Genomic DNA, 17,534 nt, shown 5'->3' on the forward strand with positions numbered 1-17,534 from the left:
GGAAGCATTCCTGCGTCCAGCTTCAAAAGAAGCCCGCCGGCCTCGCATCAAGTGAATCAGAGTCAGGAGGTAGAGGGCAACACTCAAATGGAGGGAGGAAGAACTTGTGCAGATTGTCACTGCTCTTTGGAAAGGTGATTCTGGAAAGGTGTTGAGGTTTAATGAATATGAGGTTTGGGGTACAGGGGTATGTGGTGTAGCGGGTCCACAGCTCACATCAAAAAGGCCATTATTTAAAATAAATAATCGCTGCACTCGCAGCTTAGAGTGGGGGTGTGGTATGTGTGACAGAGCGGTTCTCAGGTGATGCGGATGGTCCTCACTTAAGTGCACAGGTGAGGAGTCATCCGCATCTGTAATTGATGCTGGGAGCTGCTAACTGCCACACCTGACCCACGTCCCCGTGATAAATAGAAGCGCGAGGCAGCTAGGGGAAAAAAGAACAGAAAAAGAATAAGAAAAAAGAACGGAGGTTAATGGAGAAGGGAGAAAGAAGCAGGAAGGAGAAAACCAGTGCAGGAGAGTGAGAGCAAGCGAGTACGCGCAGGCTCGCGCTGATTGCAGGCAGCGGAGAGAGGCGAGCCCAAGGGGTTTTTGGCCGGCACCCAAGGGCCGACGGTAGTGGTTGCTCCTGCTGAGCACTTGTTTGGAGCAGGAGTGACCGGGCGAAGGTTGGCTCGCCACAGCAAAGGCAGTGGGAGTTGGAGACTTGGGAAGTGGAAGCCCCAGTGTGAGCATCCTGGTCGCTGGGGAGCCCAAGTCTCGATCTGGGTGAGCAGAACTGGAGCCAGGGATCAGAAGGCCACCAGACCAGCACTGTGAAGAAGGTCAGCTGCATGTAGGGTGACTCCCCTGGTGTATAGCCTGGATGGGAGAAACAGGGGAGTCACCAGTAAAAGAAGGCACCAGGCTTTGTGTTTTTAAAGAGACTGCTTCCAGCCATTGTTTTAACCTCGTTGTTTTTAAAAGGATTTTTTTTTCTATTGGATTCTAACCTCTGCCTTTCACCTGTTTTATGGATTATTTATTTAATATCTTATTGTAAAGCACTGCACTTTACTTTGTTTTTGGTTTGTTGATTTTAAATAAAAGCACCATCCCCTTTGCTTCATTGTTGTGCCTCACTGTCCAGCTCATCGGTGACATTACCGACGGTGTCGGGTTCAGGGCTCCCAGAAGCAAGACTGGAGCATGAAGCGGAATCCGCATCGTCATAGGGTACCCATTGGTGGTTACAATACACAGTAGGAATATTGTATATGATATATAATATATATATGTATATAAAATAAACAAGTAAATTTGTCTGTAACAATGTTTGTCACACACAATCACCAAGTGACAGGAAGAGTAAATATTGAAAAGCACACACGTGAATACAGAGGGAAGGTGATGAAGGTACATGTGGGGCTAGAGATAGCAAATATTTTTCAATTAAATCCATTACTTATCTGCAACAGGTACTGTGTCCTGTTAGTAAGAATTATTAAAATATAATAATTATAACAGTACATTAAGAAAAATATTAATACTGTAATACAATCGCTTATGAAGGTGTTTCGAAGCTATTCAATTTCATTTATTGTATCTCTATGTAAGCTTCATCATTAAAGCTTAACACCATTAACCAAGTCATGACTGTAATTATCACTTTATATGGTAGATTAAATTAGATTAGATAAACTTTATTAATCCCTTGGGGTTTAATGCAGATGTATACAACAGCAGAAACACAAAAAACAACATTACAGACTCGCAGAACAAATAAAAACAGAATATCAATCAATCAATCAATAAATAAATAAATAACACTTTCTTGAGCAGCACGGTGGCACAGTGGTAGCGCTGCTGCCTCGCAGTAAGGAGACCCGGGTTCACTTCCTGGGTCCTCCCTGTGTGGAGTTTGCATGTTCTCCCCGTGTCTGCGTGGGTTTCCTCCCTCAGCCCAAAGACATGCAGGTTAGGTGCATTGGAGATCCTAAATTGTCCCTGGTGTGTGTGTGTGCGTGTGTGTGTGTGTGTGCCCTGCAGTGGGCTGGCGCCCTGCCCGGGATTTGTTCCTGCCTTGCACCCTGTGTTGGCTGGGATTGGCTCCAGCGGACCCCGTGACCCTGTAGTTAGGATATAGCGGGTTGGAAAATGATTGACTGATTAATAAAACTTAAAAAGTACATGGGTAGAAGCACTCAATTGCCTGACAACAGTAAGCAGACCCTCAGAGGTGCTTCTTTGCACCGTTATGGAATAAGCCTGTGGCTAAAAGTGCTCTAAGAGAGGAATTTTCAAAATGTCGCCCAATTTTGACACCATCCTCTTTTCCACAACAGCTTCCAGTGTGTCCAGGTTTCGCTCTGTGATAGAACAGGCTTTCCTGATAAGTTTGTTCAAGCATTGTGCTTCTTTGGAGCTCAGGTGGCTTCCACAAGAGACTGCAGTGTACAACGTAGATCGCCACACTGGCTACTACGGACTGGTAGAACATTTCCAGCAGCCTGCTGCACACATCAAAAATACTGAGTGTCCTTAGCAAGTGCAGTCTGCTCTGACTCTTCCTGTGGTGTCACATCAGTCCAGTTTGTTGTTTATGTGAACCTCCAGGTAGCTCTGCACCACTGCCCTGTCCTCCCCCTGAACGGTGACTGGTCTCAGAGGCTTCTTGGCTCGCCAGAAGTCCACCATTAGCTTTTTTAATCTTAATACTATATTAACAGTTTTATCCTCCACTACAACGTATGACTACCATCATTCACTGTAATCTGAGGAAGTATCAGATATGTGTGTTAAAGTATTGGATCTCTTTTAGAGCTTCTCATAGAAATGGCTGAGTAATTTGGATGTCCCTACGGTGAAGGACAAGGAAATGGACAACAGCAATTAAGCTACTTGTCGATAAGTAATATCTTTATTGTAGTAGTAGTAGTAGCTTTGTAGTCACTTTGACTAAATACTCAAACTTCTCCCCCAACTTTGTTTGTCTAGAATGAAAGTTTTGACATGATGGCTTTATGCCCAGCATTTAGTGGTTAAAAAGGGGGCCAGCTGTTTTCTAATTTTAATGTGTTCTTCATCACTTAAAGCTTAGATTAATTCCTGCTGTAACATTAACCTCTGCCATCATGCCACTTTACTGTAACGCCAAGACTCTAATCTGCTGTCCTCACTCTGCCCACCCTGCAGCTCCTGTCAGACACAACTCAAGATGGAGTTATAAAATACCAAGAACAAAGTGTACCAAGAAAGAAAAACCATTAAGAACATGCACGTCAAAGTAAGCAGCGCACGTAGGATGATATGTATTACTAGCCAAGTGCAATAAAGTTAAAAAAATGATATACATCACTTTGAGCTCAGTGCTTTTAGGAAATTCTACATTTTACACACATGTTGCCTTCACAATTAACAACAGAAAAAAATGCAAACTTAAGTGTTGGAGGATATTTCTGTAAATAAACAAGAGCGAGGAGCTAATGAGAATTTGATGATTCCTATTTTCATTTCAAAGTAGAGCCATGCTGGGAAGCAGATGCACCACATCAAGCCAATAACGTAAAGAATAAAGGGATGAATGAGTGAATGTGCCAAACACATCCAGGAGCCAATCACGAGCCACCATTTGATAAGGGCGTGGCGTGTTCCCAACTTCACGTTAATAAAAACATAATGATGCAGGGGGCAGCCACACTACGGTGTGTGTAGATACAAAAGAGAGTGGCCAAAAGAAGATGACACTACAGGCGGCTCGTACATTAAGCTGTGCATTGTATAAGGGTCATACTGAAATTAATGAGCAATCATTGGACTTTTGATGTTTGAAAAAACAAGTATGACACCTTAGCCTACACACCACGATTTATTGCTTCTAAAATATCTCTATTTCTTTTGGAAACATTTTTCCCCATCGTTCTGGTAGTAAGAAGTCTGTTCCAACCACCCAAAGACACTGACTTACATCTTGCTGGGTTGCCTCTCTGCTGTCATAGTGTTGGCCTCACATCTAGGGCCTCATCTATAAAACCTTGTTGAAATTTCATGCTAAAATAAAAAGGCAAAAACCACGCACAAAAAAAAACTGGATTTAAAAAATTATATGTACACCAGGTCCCCAGCCAAGTTCCTTTAGAAATCTCAAATCAAATTAAAGTTATGTGCTTGTGCACTCACTTTTAGCCACTCCTTGTCACCTCCCACCAACTGCCATGTATGGCCCTAAAAAACACCCATTTTTGAATATTCATGATCTAATTACCATACACATTTCCCATTGCCCTGACTGATATCTTTACTTCTCCTTCATTTTGATATTGTTCAAGCAATTGGAAGGAGATGGTTTGGTGCTGATGTTTGTGGTCTTCGGTCAGTAAACGTGGGACCCATCAGGCACACATTTCCAAAAATCTCAATCACATAAAATTGATATTGAATGTGTGGATTATGTGACACGAGTTACAGGAGAAAGTTTATTCTTTTTTGCATGGACGGGTTTCACATTCTTAGGCACTGTCCAGCATTGATCCACTATCGACAATTTTTAATTTCTCCTCAAAAACCTGAGGTTAACATTTTTATCAGCCACCACTAATTTTACTCACCACATGGAGTTTGTAAAGAAAATAAAAATTGTTGGGTGGTAAATTCTTTTAATGGTAGGAATTACTGCAGTGCGTAAAACAGCCGGGTATCCTTGCTGTGAACATACGACAAATTTACGGAGAAAGTCTTCCACCTCGTTGTGCTTCTATACCAAGTATGGAGTCAAAACCTGAGGTTAACATTTTTCTCGGCCACCAGTTTGGATGTCCACTTTTTGCCTCAAGTGTCCCTTTAATAAGAATACCGACCGTGGATTCAGAAAGTATTCAGACTCCGTCACTTTCTACACACTCTGTTGTGCTGTGAATTTAATTTAAAACATTTAAGACATTTTTGACCATCAATCGTCACTCAAGAACTCATAATGAAAACGTGTAAACACGTTTTGTGAAAAGTTTGAGTAACACTTTAGTTTAGGTAATGCAAAAATGCATCTTTTAGTTTACTATTGTGTAACAAGACCTTAATAAACAGATCTTTGGGTCTTCCTAACATTGACAAAGCATCAGTGAAGTGTTTATTCGTCTCTGCACTGTGACCTACTAGCAGAACGTCACTCTGAGTGGTCTGAGGTGATTTAACTGAGACACATTTCCCTTAATATTAACCGCCAACTCCCTAAATATTCCCCACGCCAGGCGAAATCTGAACAATTTTCGTTTTTTTACTTTTTTACATTTTTTTTACATTTTTTACATTTATTCAAGCAGTATTGACCACTAAATGTTGTGCAAGTTCTAGAAATGGGCAAACACATAATAAAACACAAAATGTACCTTTTCTCAGGCTTCCACAGCAATAAACTTTCATCAGCTGTAACTGACGGTCCTGACATGTAGGGCAACTGAAATGCTTCAAATAAATGGTCAATCAAAGGACGTAGCTTGAACAAGCGGTCGCGGTTTGGATCTTCTTATCTGGCTCATTTCTGTTGTCATTCAAATGAAAGAATTTCAGCAGCAAAGAGAATCGGTTACGTGTCATGATAGCTGCAAAAATAGGTGTTGCATACATAGGATCTGTAGACCAGTACATCTCAATATCTGGTTTTCTGATTATTCCCATCAACATCAAAATCCCAATGAATTTTTTCATTTCGTTTTCATCAGTGTCTACCCAAGCACGAACACGGGAATGTGGAGGTAAATTGGGATTTTTCTCAATAAACTGTGCTGCATACAGATTTGTCTGATGAGCAAAATGTCTGATCAAATCAGGTGACACAAACAGCTCATAAAACTGCTCAGCAGTGTAATTGTTTACATCAACAATAAAGCCACACGTTGCCTCAAACGGATGCAGAAAAGGTAGTTCACCTCGGGCAGCAGTCCAGTTGAGATGCTGGGGATACACCCACTCATCGCCATCATCCGATGCGCCGTCATTCACAGTATCATGCAGCGCACGTTGTTGATCATCATTGCCGCTAAAATCTTCTTCAGAACTGCTACAATCATGATCAGAATTATTGTCCAAAATCGCCTGCAAAACCTCACTTGAAGTCAGTTTACGTTTCGCCATATTCACAGCTTTCACTTTCGAATCACATCACGTGATCGGCCAATACAAGCGCAGAGTTGTAGAAATACAACGTAGTTATAATACCTGCGCTAAAATGTCAGTTATACTACGCGCCAGGCATTCACATAACCACAGGCAAATGTGCCGGATAATTCCGGCAGTAAGGCGTCAGCAATAAAGCTACGATGCCGGATATATCCGGCAGAGGGCGGTTAAGGGGTTAATGCAAGACTTGTGAGTCCTTTGACCATCATGTCAATAAGCCACACTGCACAGAGATGAATAACTAGCCTACTGATTACTGATAAATGTTATGAAGTCCAAAAGAAGCCTTTGTTAAGGTCTTGTTACTTGAGCAATACATGCATTTTTGCAGTACCTCAACTGTAAGCAGTTTCTTTTTTTTTTAATTAACAACTAAAATCTCTCAGTCATAGAAGTGTTCAGACCCTCTGCTGTGGAACTCCACATTGTGCTCAGGTTCATTCTGTTTCCTTTAATTCTCCTTGAGGTGTGTCTAGAACTTGACTGGAGTCAAAACCTGAGTCCACGAAAACCTGAGGTTAACATTTTTCTCGGCCACCACTACAAACTTCCTGGCAGATCCTCTCAAGTCAAGCTTTGCTAGTTTAGAAGGAAAGTTTCTGCAAGCTGCCATTGTCAGGTGTGTGTCAAATGTGGTATGTAACGTTAAAGAAAAAAAAAATTGCTGGGTGTCCATGCGCGGCATTGTTTAAAGTATGTGCATCTCTGTTACTTGAGCTCGTTAATCAAGTCACCCAGGGGGGCCTTAATCAGTCCTTTGTTACCGCACTGGGTGACACCAACCCTAGTGACAACACTGCATCTCCTGCGTCCCATCAGCCTTCCACCCACTGACAGAAAACCTGAATTGAATTAATTGAGTTCAAGACAGTCATGTTATACTAATGATGATGATAAGAATGACTTTGGAGCCCATCCTGGGTTGATTCCTGCCTTGCATCTAATTCTGTCAGGTGTCACACGTACGCATGGGAGACAGCTAAAAGAAGGTAATTCTCAGTCAGACCAGGGGGTGGCAGAGTGCATTAATCCTTTCTCTTATCTTCTTTGTAGACCAAATTTGGGAAATTCCGCCTGGCTGACATGAAGACCTCACTTCCGGCTCCACCCCAGATGACCTCATTTCCAGTTCCGGCCCCAAGATTCCTCCTCTTCCTGCCGTCCAACTATATAGCCGCCATGTTTACTGACCTGTGCAGCTCTGTTTTGGATTCTCATTTCTCAACCTTTTTCGCATTTGCAGCCAATTCTCCAGTATAAGTGAGGCTGCCCCAAACCTCTTTGCGTGTCCAGGCTTGATTATTTACCACACAGGATAAGCGTTGGCCTCCATGACCCTGAGCTGGTTTAACACTAGAATTACCAGAGTCTACGAAAAAACTCGTAAATCCTGCCCACCTTAAAACCGTTCTCACCTCTCTTTTGTCTTCTAAATGTGCCGATTAAGACAAGCAGCAAGCAGCCGGCTATTCCATCCCCCACCGTCGCAGAACGTTCACTAAGTTTTCCCAGCTCATGCCTTGTTTGATTATCTGGGAGTGACTGAACTGCTGAGTTTTAGAATGGAAATAATAGATCGCTATTTGGAATACACGCATTTCATGTGTGTTCCGTTTCTACAGTAATCTGTGTAAACACATTGCTAAAACAGAAACATTTTCATATTTTAGTAATAAATGTTACAAAATGTAGACATAAACTATAGAATGTGTGAAGCCTGAAATCCAAACATCAAATATACACTTTCACAAAAGGTTCAAGGATACTACAACTCTTTCCGTGGCTTAACGCTAAGATTTGCTGACTTAGAGCACAGAAGCCCTACCGTGCTACAAAGACGCGAGTTCGATTCCCAGCTTTGGAGAAAGTGTTTTTTTTTTTCCTCAAACGGACACAAAATTTATAAATTGGTATGCACTGTAAATCGTTAAGTTTAAAATGTTGATCGCAGTTATTTCTGTTGATTAATTCATGCTTTTTACTTAGAGTCAGAACACGAGCTTGTTCAGCTTATTCAGCTTCTGATCTGACTCAAACAGCGCCAGTATAACTTCACACCCAACCTGACGCTGTTCGTTTTCAAATAATATTGCATTACTTTGACAATGTTTTCTGATTGGTACTATTCGCGGCATAAAATGATTTCTTCAAAACGTCACATATATTTGTCTCTTTCTTTTTTTAAAATGTGTGTTGTAGCACGCAGCAACTGGCCACCTGCATGTTCTTGCGCACACTGAATAAGACAGCGCTATATGCAATCATCAGATTCAAATGTTAACAGTTATATAGCACGGAATGGAAATCAGCAGTTCTTAGCATTGCACCACACAAGCTGTCATATCAACCGCCTACTGTAACTTGCTTTCTTTTTTCTTCGGTTATAGTCTTGAATAAAAGTGCACTTGTTTTGTTATACTTTTACATCAACATATGTTCCTGTGTTTGAGCTACATGGGCATGCTCAAAAAATACACGTATAATGCCACGAAAAGTGCATGCAGACACTTCAGTTCGCAAGCATTGGTATCACAATGCAGTCACAAGTACACTGCAGAGCTTTAGCGAGTCTTTATGTGAAAACAGCAGTGTCAGATGGGGAGTGTCTGGTGATTGCATATAGCGCTGAAGTTACTACTCTTTACTATGCTTTCCTCTGCATGTCCTGGAGTACAAAAGAAACAGCATACAGCAACACGTGGGGACTGGCAAGACTGTGGGAAAAAAAACACACGGTCGTATGTATCGTGATAAACTGCAGAGCTATGGCGCGTCTTTATGTGAAAACAGCAGTGTCAGGTGGGCTAGGGAAGGATCCTGAACGCGACAGAGAATGAAAAGTGAATTAAAAAAATAAATAAATAAAGCTAACCTTTACAAATATCATAAATTACACCGGCTGTTACAGACTGAAATCAAATGTATCTTTTTATTCTAAAACAGTAAAAATAAGAACACTTCACAAAAGGGAGTCATGCAGGATTGAACTCGTGACCTTCTGATTGGCAGTCAGCAACTGATACTATAGTAAATATGTGTCAATGTCGCACACTAAGGCGGCTTTTTTTGGCAGCGGCTTTTTTTTTTTTTTTTGTACCTTTTGTGAAAGTGTTTCTTTGATATTTGGACTTCAGGCTTCATACATCATATAGTTTATGCCTACATTTTGTTACTAGAATATAAAAAAAGTTTCTATTTTAACAATGTGATTACTGTAGAAACGCAACACACATGAAATGCGTGTGTTCCAAATAATGATTTATTATTTCCACTCTAAAACTCCACTTCACTCCCAGATAATCAATCAAGACATGAGCTGGAAAAAGTTCGTTTACGTTCTAAGTCGGTGGGGGGATGGAATAGCCGGCTGTTTGCAGCTTGTCTTTATCAGTACATTTAGATGACAAAAGACGCTGACAGAGAGGTGAGAACAGTTTTAAGAAGAGATTTAAGGTGGGCCGGATCTACGAGTTTTTTCGTAGGCTCTGATAATTCTAGTGTTAAACAGATTTACTAATGGATGAACAGATGAGCAGAGGCCTGAAGTGAAATATGATGACACTAATAAAGTATACAGAGCTGGAGAATCTCACCTAGTAAGCAAATATAAGACAGGCTAGAGATGTGCGGTCAGACTGGGAAATTTATTTGAACAAAATGGCTTTCTAGAAGACATTAGTGGGCTGAGAGATCAGTGATGATAATCTTCCTATTACCAGAAATTCATTTTCTTAGTAGCTGGAAATCAAATGACACTTTTTATAGCCTAGTCACCTCTGTCATAGTCTCTAGCACAACCGTTCCCTTGCCCTCCACCCATAGAAAATGTTACTTTTATGTTCACACCCCCTACAAAAGTAATGTCATATTTGAAGTTGAAGTCCAAATTTCTAGGAATTGACTGGAGTCCATCTGTGGCAAACTGAATTGATTTTACATAATTTACAAAAACACACACCTGTGTGTATAATGTCCCACAATTCACTATGCCAAGCCATGAAGTCCAAGGGACTCTCTGCAGACCTCCACAACCAAAGTGTGGTGAGGCGGAGATCAGAGTATGGAGATAAAGTCATTTCTAAAGCTCAAAGTCTTCCCAGGAGCAAAGTGGGTTTAGTAGTTGTGAAAATGGAAGAGGTGTAGAACCGCCAAGACATCTTCTGGTTAAACTGAGTAACTAGGCAAGAAGGGTGCTGATCAGGGAGGTCATCCAGAACCCAGTGGTCACTCTAAGAGAGCTTCAGAAGTCCTCTGCTGAGATCACAGCCACACTCCATCAGTGTGACAGCCAACTTGTGGTTTACCAAACAGCATGTAAAGGACTCAGACAACCTGAGGAAAAGGATTCTTCGTTCTAATGAGACAAAGTTTAAACTCTTTGGGCAGAACTCCAAGTATTACGTCTGGTGAAGATCAGGCATTCTTCATCAATTGTATAATGCCATCTCTTTGGTGAAGCATGGTGGTGGTGGAGACAGAGGGACTAGTCAGAAATGAACAAAGGATGAATGCAGCCAAATACAGAGGAGTCTTGGAAGAAAACCTGTTCCAGAGTGCACGTGACCTCATTCTCGAGTGACGGTTCACCTTTCACTATGACAATTTCCCGAGGCAGGCAGACAGGACAATGCTGGAGTGGCTTTGGGACAAGTCTGTGACTGTCTTAAGGTGACAAAGACATAAAACCCATAGAACATCTGCTTTACCTGACAATGGCAGCTTGCAGACACTTCCCTTCTAAATTAGCAAAGCTTGACTTGAGAGGGGATCTGCCAGGAAGAATGGCATAAACTGCCCAAAATCCAGGTGTGTAAAACTTGGAGAGACTTACACAAGAAGACTCAAAGCTGTGACTGCTGCCAAAGGGGCTTCTATAAAGTAACTGAATTAGGGGTCTGAATACTTAAGGAATGACAGATTTCAGTTTTTGATTTCTTTTATTATTTGAAAACATTTTTGAAAACATTTTCACTTTGTTATTATGGGTTATTAAGTGTAGATTGATGGGCAAAAGTGGCACATTTATCCATTTCAAATTGAATCTTCAACACATTAAAGTGAGGGGTTCGGAATACTTTCTGAATCCACTGCATTCTGTACAACCATACGCTCACAAAATCATTAAAAACATAATTACTAGAAGTGTAAGGCAGCAAGCAATTAAAAGAAATTTAAAACTACAATGATTGCACTCCACTAGATCTTGTGAGGAACCCTGTTGCCCAACTGTATCCCAAGATAAAAAGGTCTCAGGTATCCATCAGGCTGGTTTTACTCAAGAATCAAAGCCGATAATTAATGTAAAGGTAAGAGAAGCCCACTCACGTTTTGTGCACTTCTTCGTTTTGGGAGCCACACTCCATCCTGAGCAGCATCTACCACTGCAAACATTAGGGCTGAAAGAAAACAGAAATGGAAATGTTTAAGACACTGTAGTAGAGCTCACATTGTCACGGAGATGTTCCTTTTTATGTGAGGGTATGCTGAATCCATCCCTCCATCATACATTAGAACAATCTGGAGGACAACAGGCCATTCAGCCCAACAAAGCTTGCCAGTCCTATCCACTTAATTCTTCTAAAATAACATCAAATCGAGTTTTGAAAGTCCCTAAAGTCCTAATGTCTACCAAACTACTTGGTAGCTTATTCCAAGTGTCTATGGTTCACTGTGTAAAGAAAAACCTCCTAATGTTTGTGTGAAATTTACCCTTAACAAGTTTCCAAATGTGTCCTTGTGATCTTGATGATCTCATTTTAAAGTCATAGTCTCACTCCCCTTGCCTCTCTCAAACATAGTGAATGATAAAAAAAAACAAAAAAAAACAATATCTCAAAAGCAAAACAGGACTTTCACAAGTCGGTCCAGCCGTGGCTCACTTCAATCCAGCTACTAAATATTGGCTTTGACCAACACAGGCCCAAAAAAGGGGCTGTCTATAAAAGTTCAAAATGCAAACAAAATCCCAAATGCATAAGAAGATGGAGATAACTATAAAACTCTCACTTAAAGAAACAACTCAAAGTATTGTTATCAAGAAATTATAACAAAAATGATCAAAAAGGCTAAAAGGAGTTGCCTGAAATGTAATCCAAAGTGACCAATATACAATCTGATATCAGAAATACAAAGACAGAGCAGAGAATGACAGGAAAAACAAAAAATAGAAAATCCACACAAAAAACAATAGTTATAATCAGCTCCTTCACACTTCAATGATACACTCTTACTAGTTCAGCAAATAGTAGTAGTGATATCGGGTGGCCCCGCCTCCAGAGGCTCCACCCACAAAGTAAATGAAATGCCAGCACACTTAAGGTAACAGAACGCAATTATTAAATCACAGACAAACAAAACCTTGAGAAATAATTAAAAAATTCAGACGCAAGTGTCAGTAGGCTTTGCTCCCTAGGAACCAAGTTACCTGAACTATTCTGTAACATTTCGATAATTATTTACCACTCTGATAATGAGCTTTCTGATCGTAAAATAGGTCATTACGATAGGAATTAATGAGAAAAAATCTAAATTAATTGAAAAATTGAGGGGAGGAGGCTAAAAAGGGAGTGAAAAGGGTGGGAGGAGTCACCAGCAATGCTGATGGCTCTACGGGTGAGACGGATGTGGAAAATGTCCTTTTGGGAGCGCAGTGGGGCACCAATGATCTTACTGGCCGCATCCACTATGCCAGCGTTTCTCAACTTTTAAGTATTTGCGACCCAAGTTTTCATAACAGTTTTAATCGCGCCCCCCTAACGTTTTTTTGAAAGGAGCCCACTAATACCAATTTGTTCTTTTTAAATTAATGATATATCATAGATGCATATTTTATTATAACTACTTAACTTTTATCGACATTTATCTAACTCTATATTTATTTTTCTAGTATCAGAATGTAGTTTAAGTTAATTTGTTTTGGTTTCAATAGATGTATTTTTCATATTTTTGATTCTTGTTTTCTTTTTTTCACATCTTTGCGCCCCCCTTTTGTTACTTTGCACCCCCCTAGGGGGGCCCATCCCACAGTTTGAGAACCACTGCACTATGCGTTGCACGGAGTTCCTACAGGAGGCAGTGCAGCTTCCATACCACACAGAGATGCAGCTGATGAGGATGCTCTCGATTGTGCCCCGGTAGAAAGAGCACATGATGGGGGGTGGAACTTGTGCTCTCCTCAGTTTGCGTAGAAAGTTGAGGCAGGAATGAGCTTTCTTGGCCAGTGATGTGGTGTTATCTAACCAGGAGAGGTCCTTGGAGATTATGTCCCCAGGAACTTGGTGCTACTCACCCTTTCCACAGCTGCACCGTCGATGGTCAGTGGGGGGGGGGTGATGTGAGTGACCTCTCCTGAAATCAACCACAATCTCTTTGGTCTTCCCCACGTTCAGGAAGAGACTGTTGTCTTTACACCACTGGACCAGCTGGCTCACCTCGTTCCTGTAGTTGGCTTCGTCATTGTTGGTGATGAGGCCAACCACGGTTGTATTATCCGCAAACTTGACAATGTGATTGGAACTGTAGATTGGTACACAGTCGTGGGTCTGCAGGGTAAAGAGCAACGAGCTGAGCACACACCCTTGTGGGGCCCCTGTGCTCAACGTGATGATCTTAGAGGTGTTATTACTGACCCGCACATTTTGTGGCCTTCCCTGTAAGAAAGTCCAGCACCCAGTTACAGAGAGAAGTCTTGAGTCCCAAGTGGCTGAGTTTCTGTATTAGCGGCTGGGGAATGATTGTGTTGAATGTTGAGCTAAAATCTAAGAACAACATTTGCACATAGGAGTTCTTTAAGTCCAGGTGGGTGAGGGCTGGATGGTGAGCAGCAGAAATGGCATCCTCTATTGACCGGTTTGACCTATATGCAAACTGAAATGGGTCATAGGAGGGGGGTAGAATGGGCTTAATGCTCTGCATAACCAGCCGCTCAATGCATTTCATGATGGTGGAAGTCAGCTGTACGGGCCGATAGTCATTATAACTAGATGGGAGGGGCTTCTTAGGAACAGGAATTATGGTTGTGACTTTAAAACATGTTGAAGATGTCGGCAAGGACATCATTGAGCTCCTCAGCACAATCCTTCAAAGCACGACCAGGTATGTTGTCTGGTCCGACTGCCTTCCGTGGGTTGATCCTAGAGAGGGTCCTCTTCACCCTGGCTGGGGCCAGACATATGGCCTGCTCGCCCAGGGGGGGAATGGTTTTCTGTGCTTGTGAGCTCTTTTGTGTCTTGAATGAAGAAGTCATTTAGGCAGTTAAGCAGTGTGATGTCACCTTCACAGGTATGTGGTGGGGGTTTGTAATTAGTGAGGGTTTGGATGCCACGCCAGAGAGACTGTGCGTCTCTGGTGTTGCTAAAGTGTCCAGATATTTTCTTCCTGTACAGCTATTTTGCTTCCATGATGCCACGGGACAGGTTGACTCTGGCTGTTGCTCGTCCTGCAGTGTCACTGGCCCTAAAGGCTGCGTCACGGATCCTCAGAAGCCTGTGGACCTCCCCTGTCAGCCATGGCTTCTGGTTAGCACATACAGTGATATTTTTGCAATGGGTGACATCATCAGTACATTTTGCAATGAATGCTGTAACCTTCTCAGTATACTCCTCAATGTCTGTGTGGTCACTGTAAGTGGCATATGACCAACAAGATCTTAGTACAAGAAAGAAATATATCTTTTTACTTTTTGAATAAAATTTTATCACTTAAAAATCTTTATATATATATATATATATATATATATATATATATATATATACACACACACACACAGTGGAACCTCGGTTCACGAACGTCTCGGTACATGTACAAATCAGTTTATGACCAAAAAGTTCGCCAGACTTTTGCCTCGGTTCACGACCACACACTTGGTATATGAACAAGACAGTTTCCCTTTTGGTTTGTACATGTTCAGTCTCCCCATGTGCATTTCCAGTGCAGTGAGCGAGCAAGAGAGAGACAGCGCAACAAACACACACACAGGCGCGCGAGAGAGAGGCGCACACACACACAGGAGCGTGCGCGATTGAGGCACACACACACACAGGAGCAAGCTAGAGAGACAGACACACAGGTGCTCCAGGAGAGAAAGTGAGTGAGCGAGAGAGGGAGGACTGGATGCATAAGGTAGAGAAGGCTCGTTTTTGTTTTCAGTTCTGTTTACAGTGATCGGTTCGTAGCATACATTGTTACAATGTTACTTTTCTCCGTGGTCTATTAAATTACAGATTTTTCAAATGTTCATTTTTTTCCCTGTGCTTAAAACTCATTAAAAAAAAGTGTTTTAGGCGAGCGGTTCCTAGCACTATAGCACGAACAACTGCAGTGGTAGTTTTCTCTGTTGTTCAAGGTTTTCTCAGTGTTATTCAATGTTTTTACATTTTAGTTTACTATTACGCTGTGCATTCTATGGTATGATTAACTACATTTCTGTGCTTAAAAACTAAAAAATATATATATTTACATACAGTTCATATGGTCTGGAATGGATTAATTGCATTTACATACAATCCTATGGGGGAAATTGGTTCGGTTCACGACCAAATCGGTTTACGACCAGAGTTTTGGAACGAATTATGGTCGTGAACCAAGGTTCCACTGTATTATATATATATATATATATATATACCCTAAGTTCTTGTCTATAAGCCGCGGCTTATCTAAGGAAAAAAGTTGTGAAAATGAAAAAATAGAATATCGGCTTATACATAAGTCCAGCTTATACAGTAATCCCTCCTCCATCGCGGGGGTTGTGTTCCAGAGCCACCCGCGAAATAAGAAAATCCGCGAAGTAGAAACCATATGTTTATATGGTTATTTTTATATTGTCATGCTTGGGTCACAGATTTGCGCAGAAACACAGGAGGTTGTAGAGAGACAGGAACATTATTCCATCCATCCATCCATCCATTTTCCAACCCGCTGAATCCGAACACAGGGTCACGGGGGTCTGCTGGAGCCAGTCCCAGCCAACACAGGGCACAAGGCAGGAAACAATCCTGGGCAGGGTGCCAACCCACCGCAGGACACACACAAACACACACCAAGCACACACTAGGGCCAATTTAGAATCGCCATCCACCTAACCTGCATGTCTTTGGACTGTGGGAGGAAACCGGAGTGCCCGGAGGAAACCCACGCAGACACGGGGAGAACATGCAAACTCCACGCAGGGAGGACCCGGGAATCGAACCCAGGTCCCCAGATCTCCCAACTGCGAGGCAGCAGCGCTACCCACTGCGCCACCGTGCCGCAGGAACATTATTCAAACACTGCAAACAAACATTTGTCTCTTTTTCAAAAGTTTAAACTGTGCTCCATGACAAGACAGAGATGACAGTTCCGTCTCACAATTAAAAGAATGCAAACATATCTTCCTCTTCAAAGGAGTGAAGCAAACAAATCAATATGTCTGTTTGGCTTTTAAGTATGCGAAGCACCGCGGCACAAAGCTGTTGAAGGCGGCAGCTCACACCCCCTCCGTCAGGAGCAGACAAAGAGAGAGAGAGGGAGAGTTTGTTTTTCAGTCAAAAATCAATACGTGCCCTTCGAGCTTTTAAGTATGCGAAGCACTGTGCAGCATGTCTTTTCAGGAATCAGCTTTACAAAAGATAGCAATGTGAAGATAATCTTTCAGCATTTTTAGACGAGCGTCCGTATCGTCTAGGTGTGCAAACAGCCCCCCTGCTCAATCCCCATACGTCAGGATCACAGATAGTCAGCGCAAGAGAGACAGAGAAAAGTAAGTTGGGTAGCTTCTCAGCCATCTGCCAATAGCGTCCCTTGTATGAAATCAACTGGGCAAACCAACTGAGGAAGCATGTACCAGAAATTAAAAGACCCATTGTCTGCAGAAATCCGCGAACCAGCAAAAAATCCACGATATATATTTAAATATGCTTACATATAAAATCACAATTTAAATGACCGCTACGCGCGCGTGTTGACTCGGCGACGCCCAGAGCAGAAAGAACGCGCTCCGGCCACTCCAACCGCGTCATGCGGGGAGTGAGAGAGACGCCAATATCTCACACTCTCTCCCCCCTTAAAGAAATTAAATGGGTGCGAGTGAGACCACTGACCTCCCTCCCTTCTATTAGTTATAGGTTATAGTACGTTCGGCTTATCCATGAGTCCGGCTTATCTATGATACGATTTTATTTTAAAAATTCGTATGATTTTTGGTCTCCGGCTTATAAATGAGTCCGGCTTATAGACAAGAACCTAGGGTATATATATATATATATATATATATATATATATATATATATATATACAGTAATCCCTCCTCCATCGCGGGGGTTGCGTTCCAGAGCCACCCGCGAAATAAGAAAATCCGCGAAGTAGAAACCATATGTTTATATGGTAATTTTTATATTGTCATG

The 17,534-nt window shown here is 41.9% G+C and overlaps 1 protein-coding gene across 1 annotated transcript in view; it reads right to left on the reverse strand.

Annotated features, from left to right (window-relative positions):
- Window positions 1-17,534, reverse strand: part of LOC114647801 (latent-transforming growth factor beta-binding protein 1-like) — a 636,168-nt gene that overhangs the window by 496,507 nt on the left and 122,127 nt on the right. Inside the window, exon 2 of the mRNA XM_028796447.2 lies at window positions 11,482-11,552. Within this exon, the coding sequence (XP_028652280.2) occupies window positions 11,482-11,552 (71 nt within the window). The remainder of the gene's footprint in view (window positions 1-11,481; window positions 11,553-17,534) is intronic.

This window comes from Erpetoichthys calabaricus, chromosome 1, assembly GCF_900747795.2.
Source record: "Erpetoichthys calabaricus chromosome 1, fErpCal1.3, whole genome shotgun sequence".
NCBI classification, from domain to species: domain Eukaryota; kingdom Metazoa; phylum Chordata; class Cladistia; order Polypteriformes; family Polypteridae; genus Erpetoichthys; species Erpetoichthys calabaricus.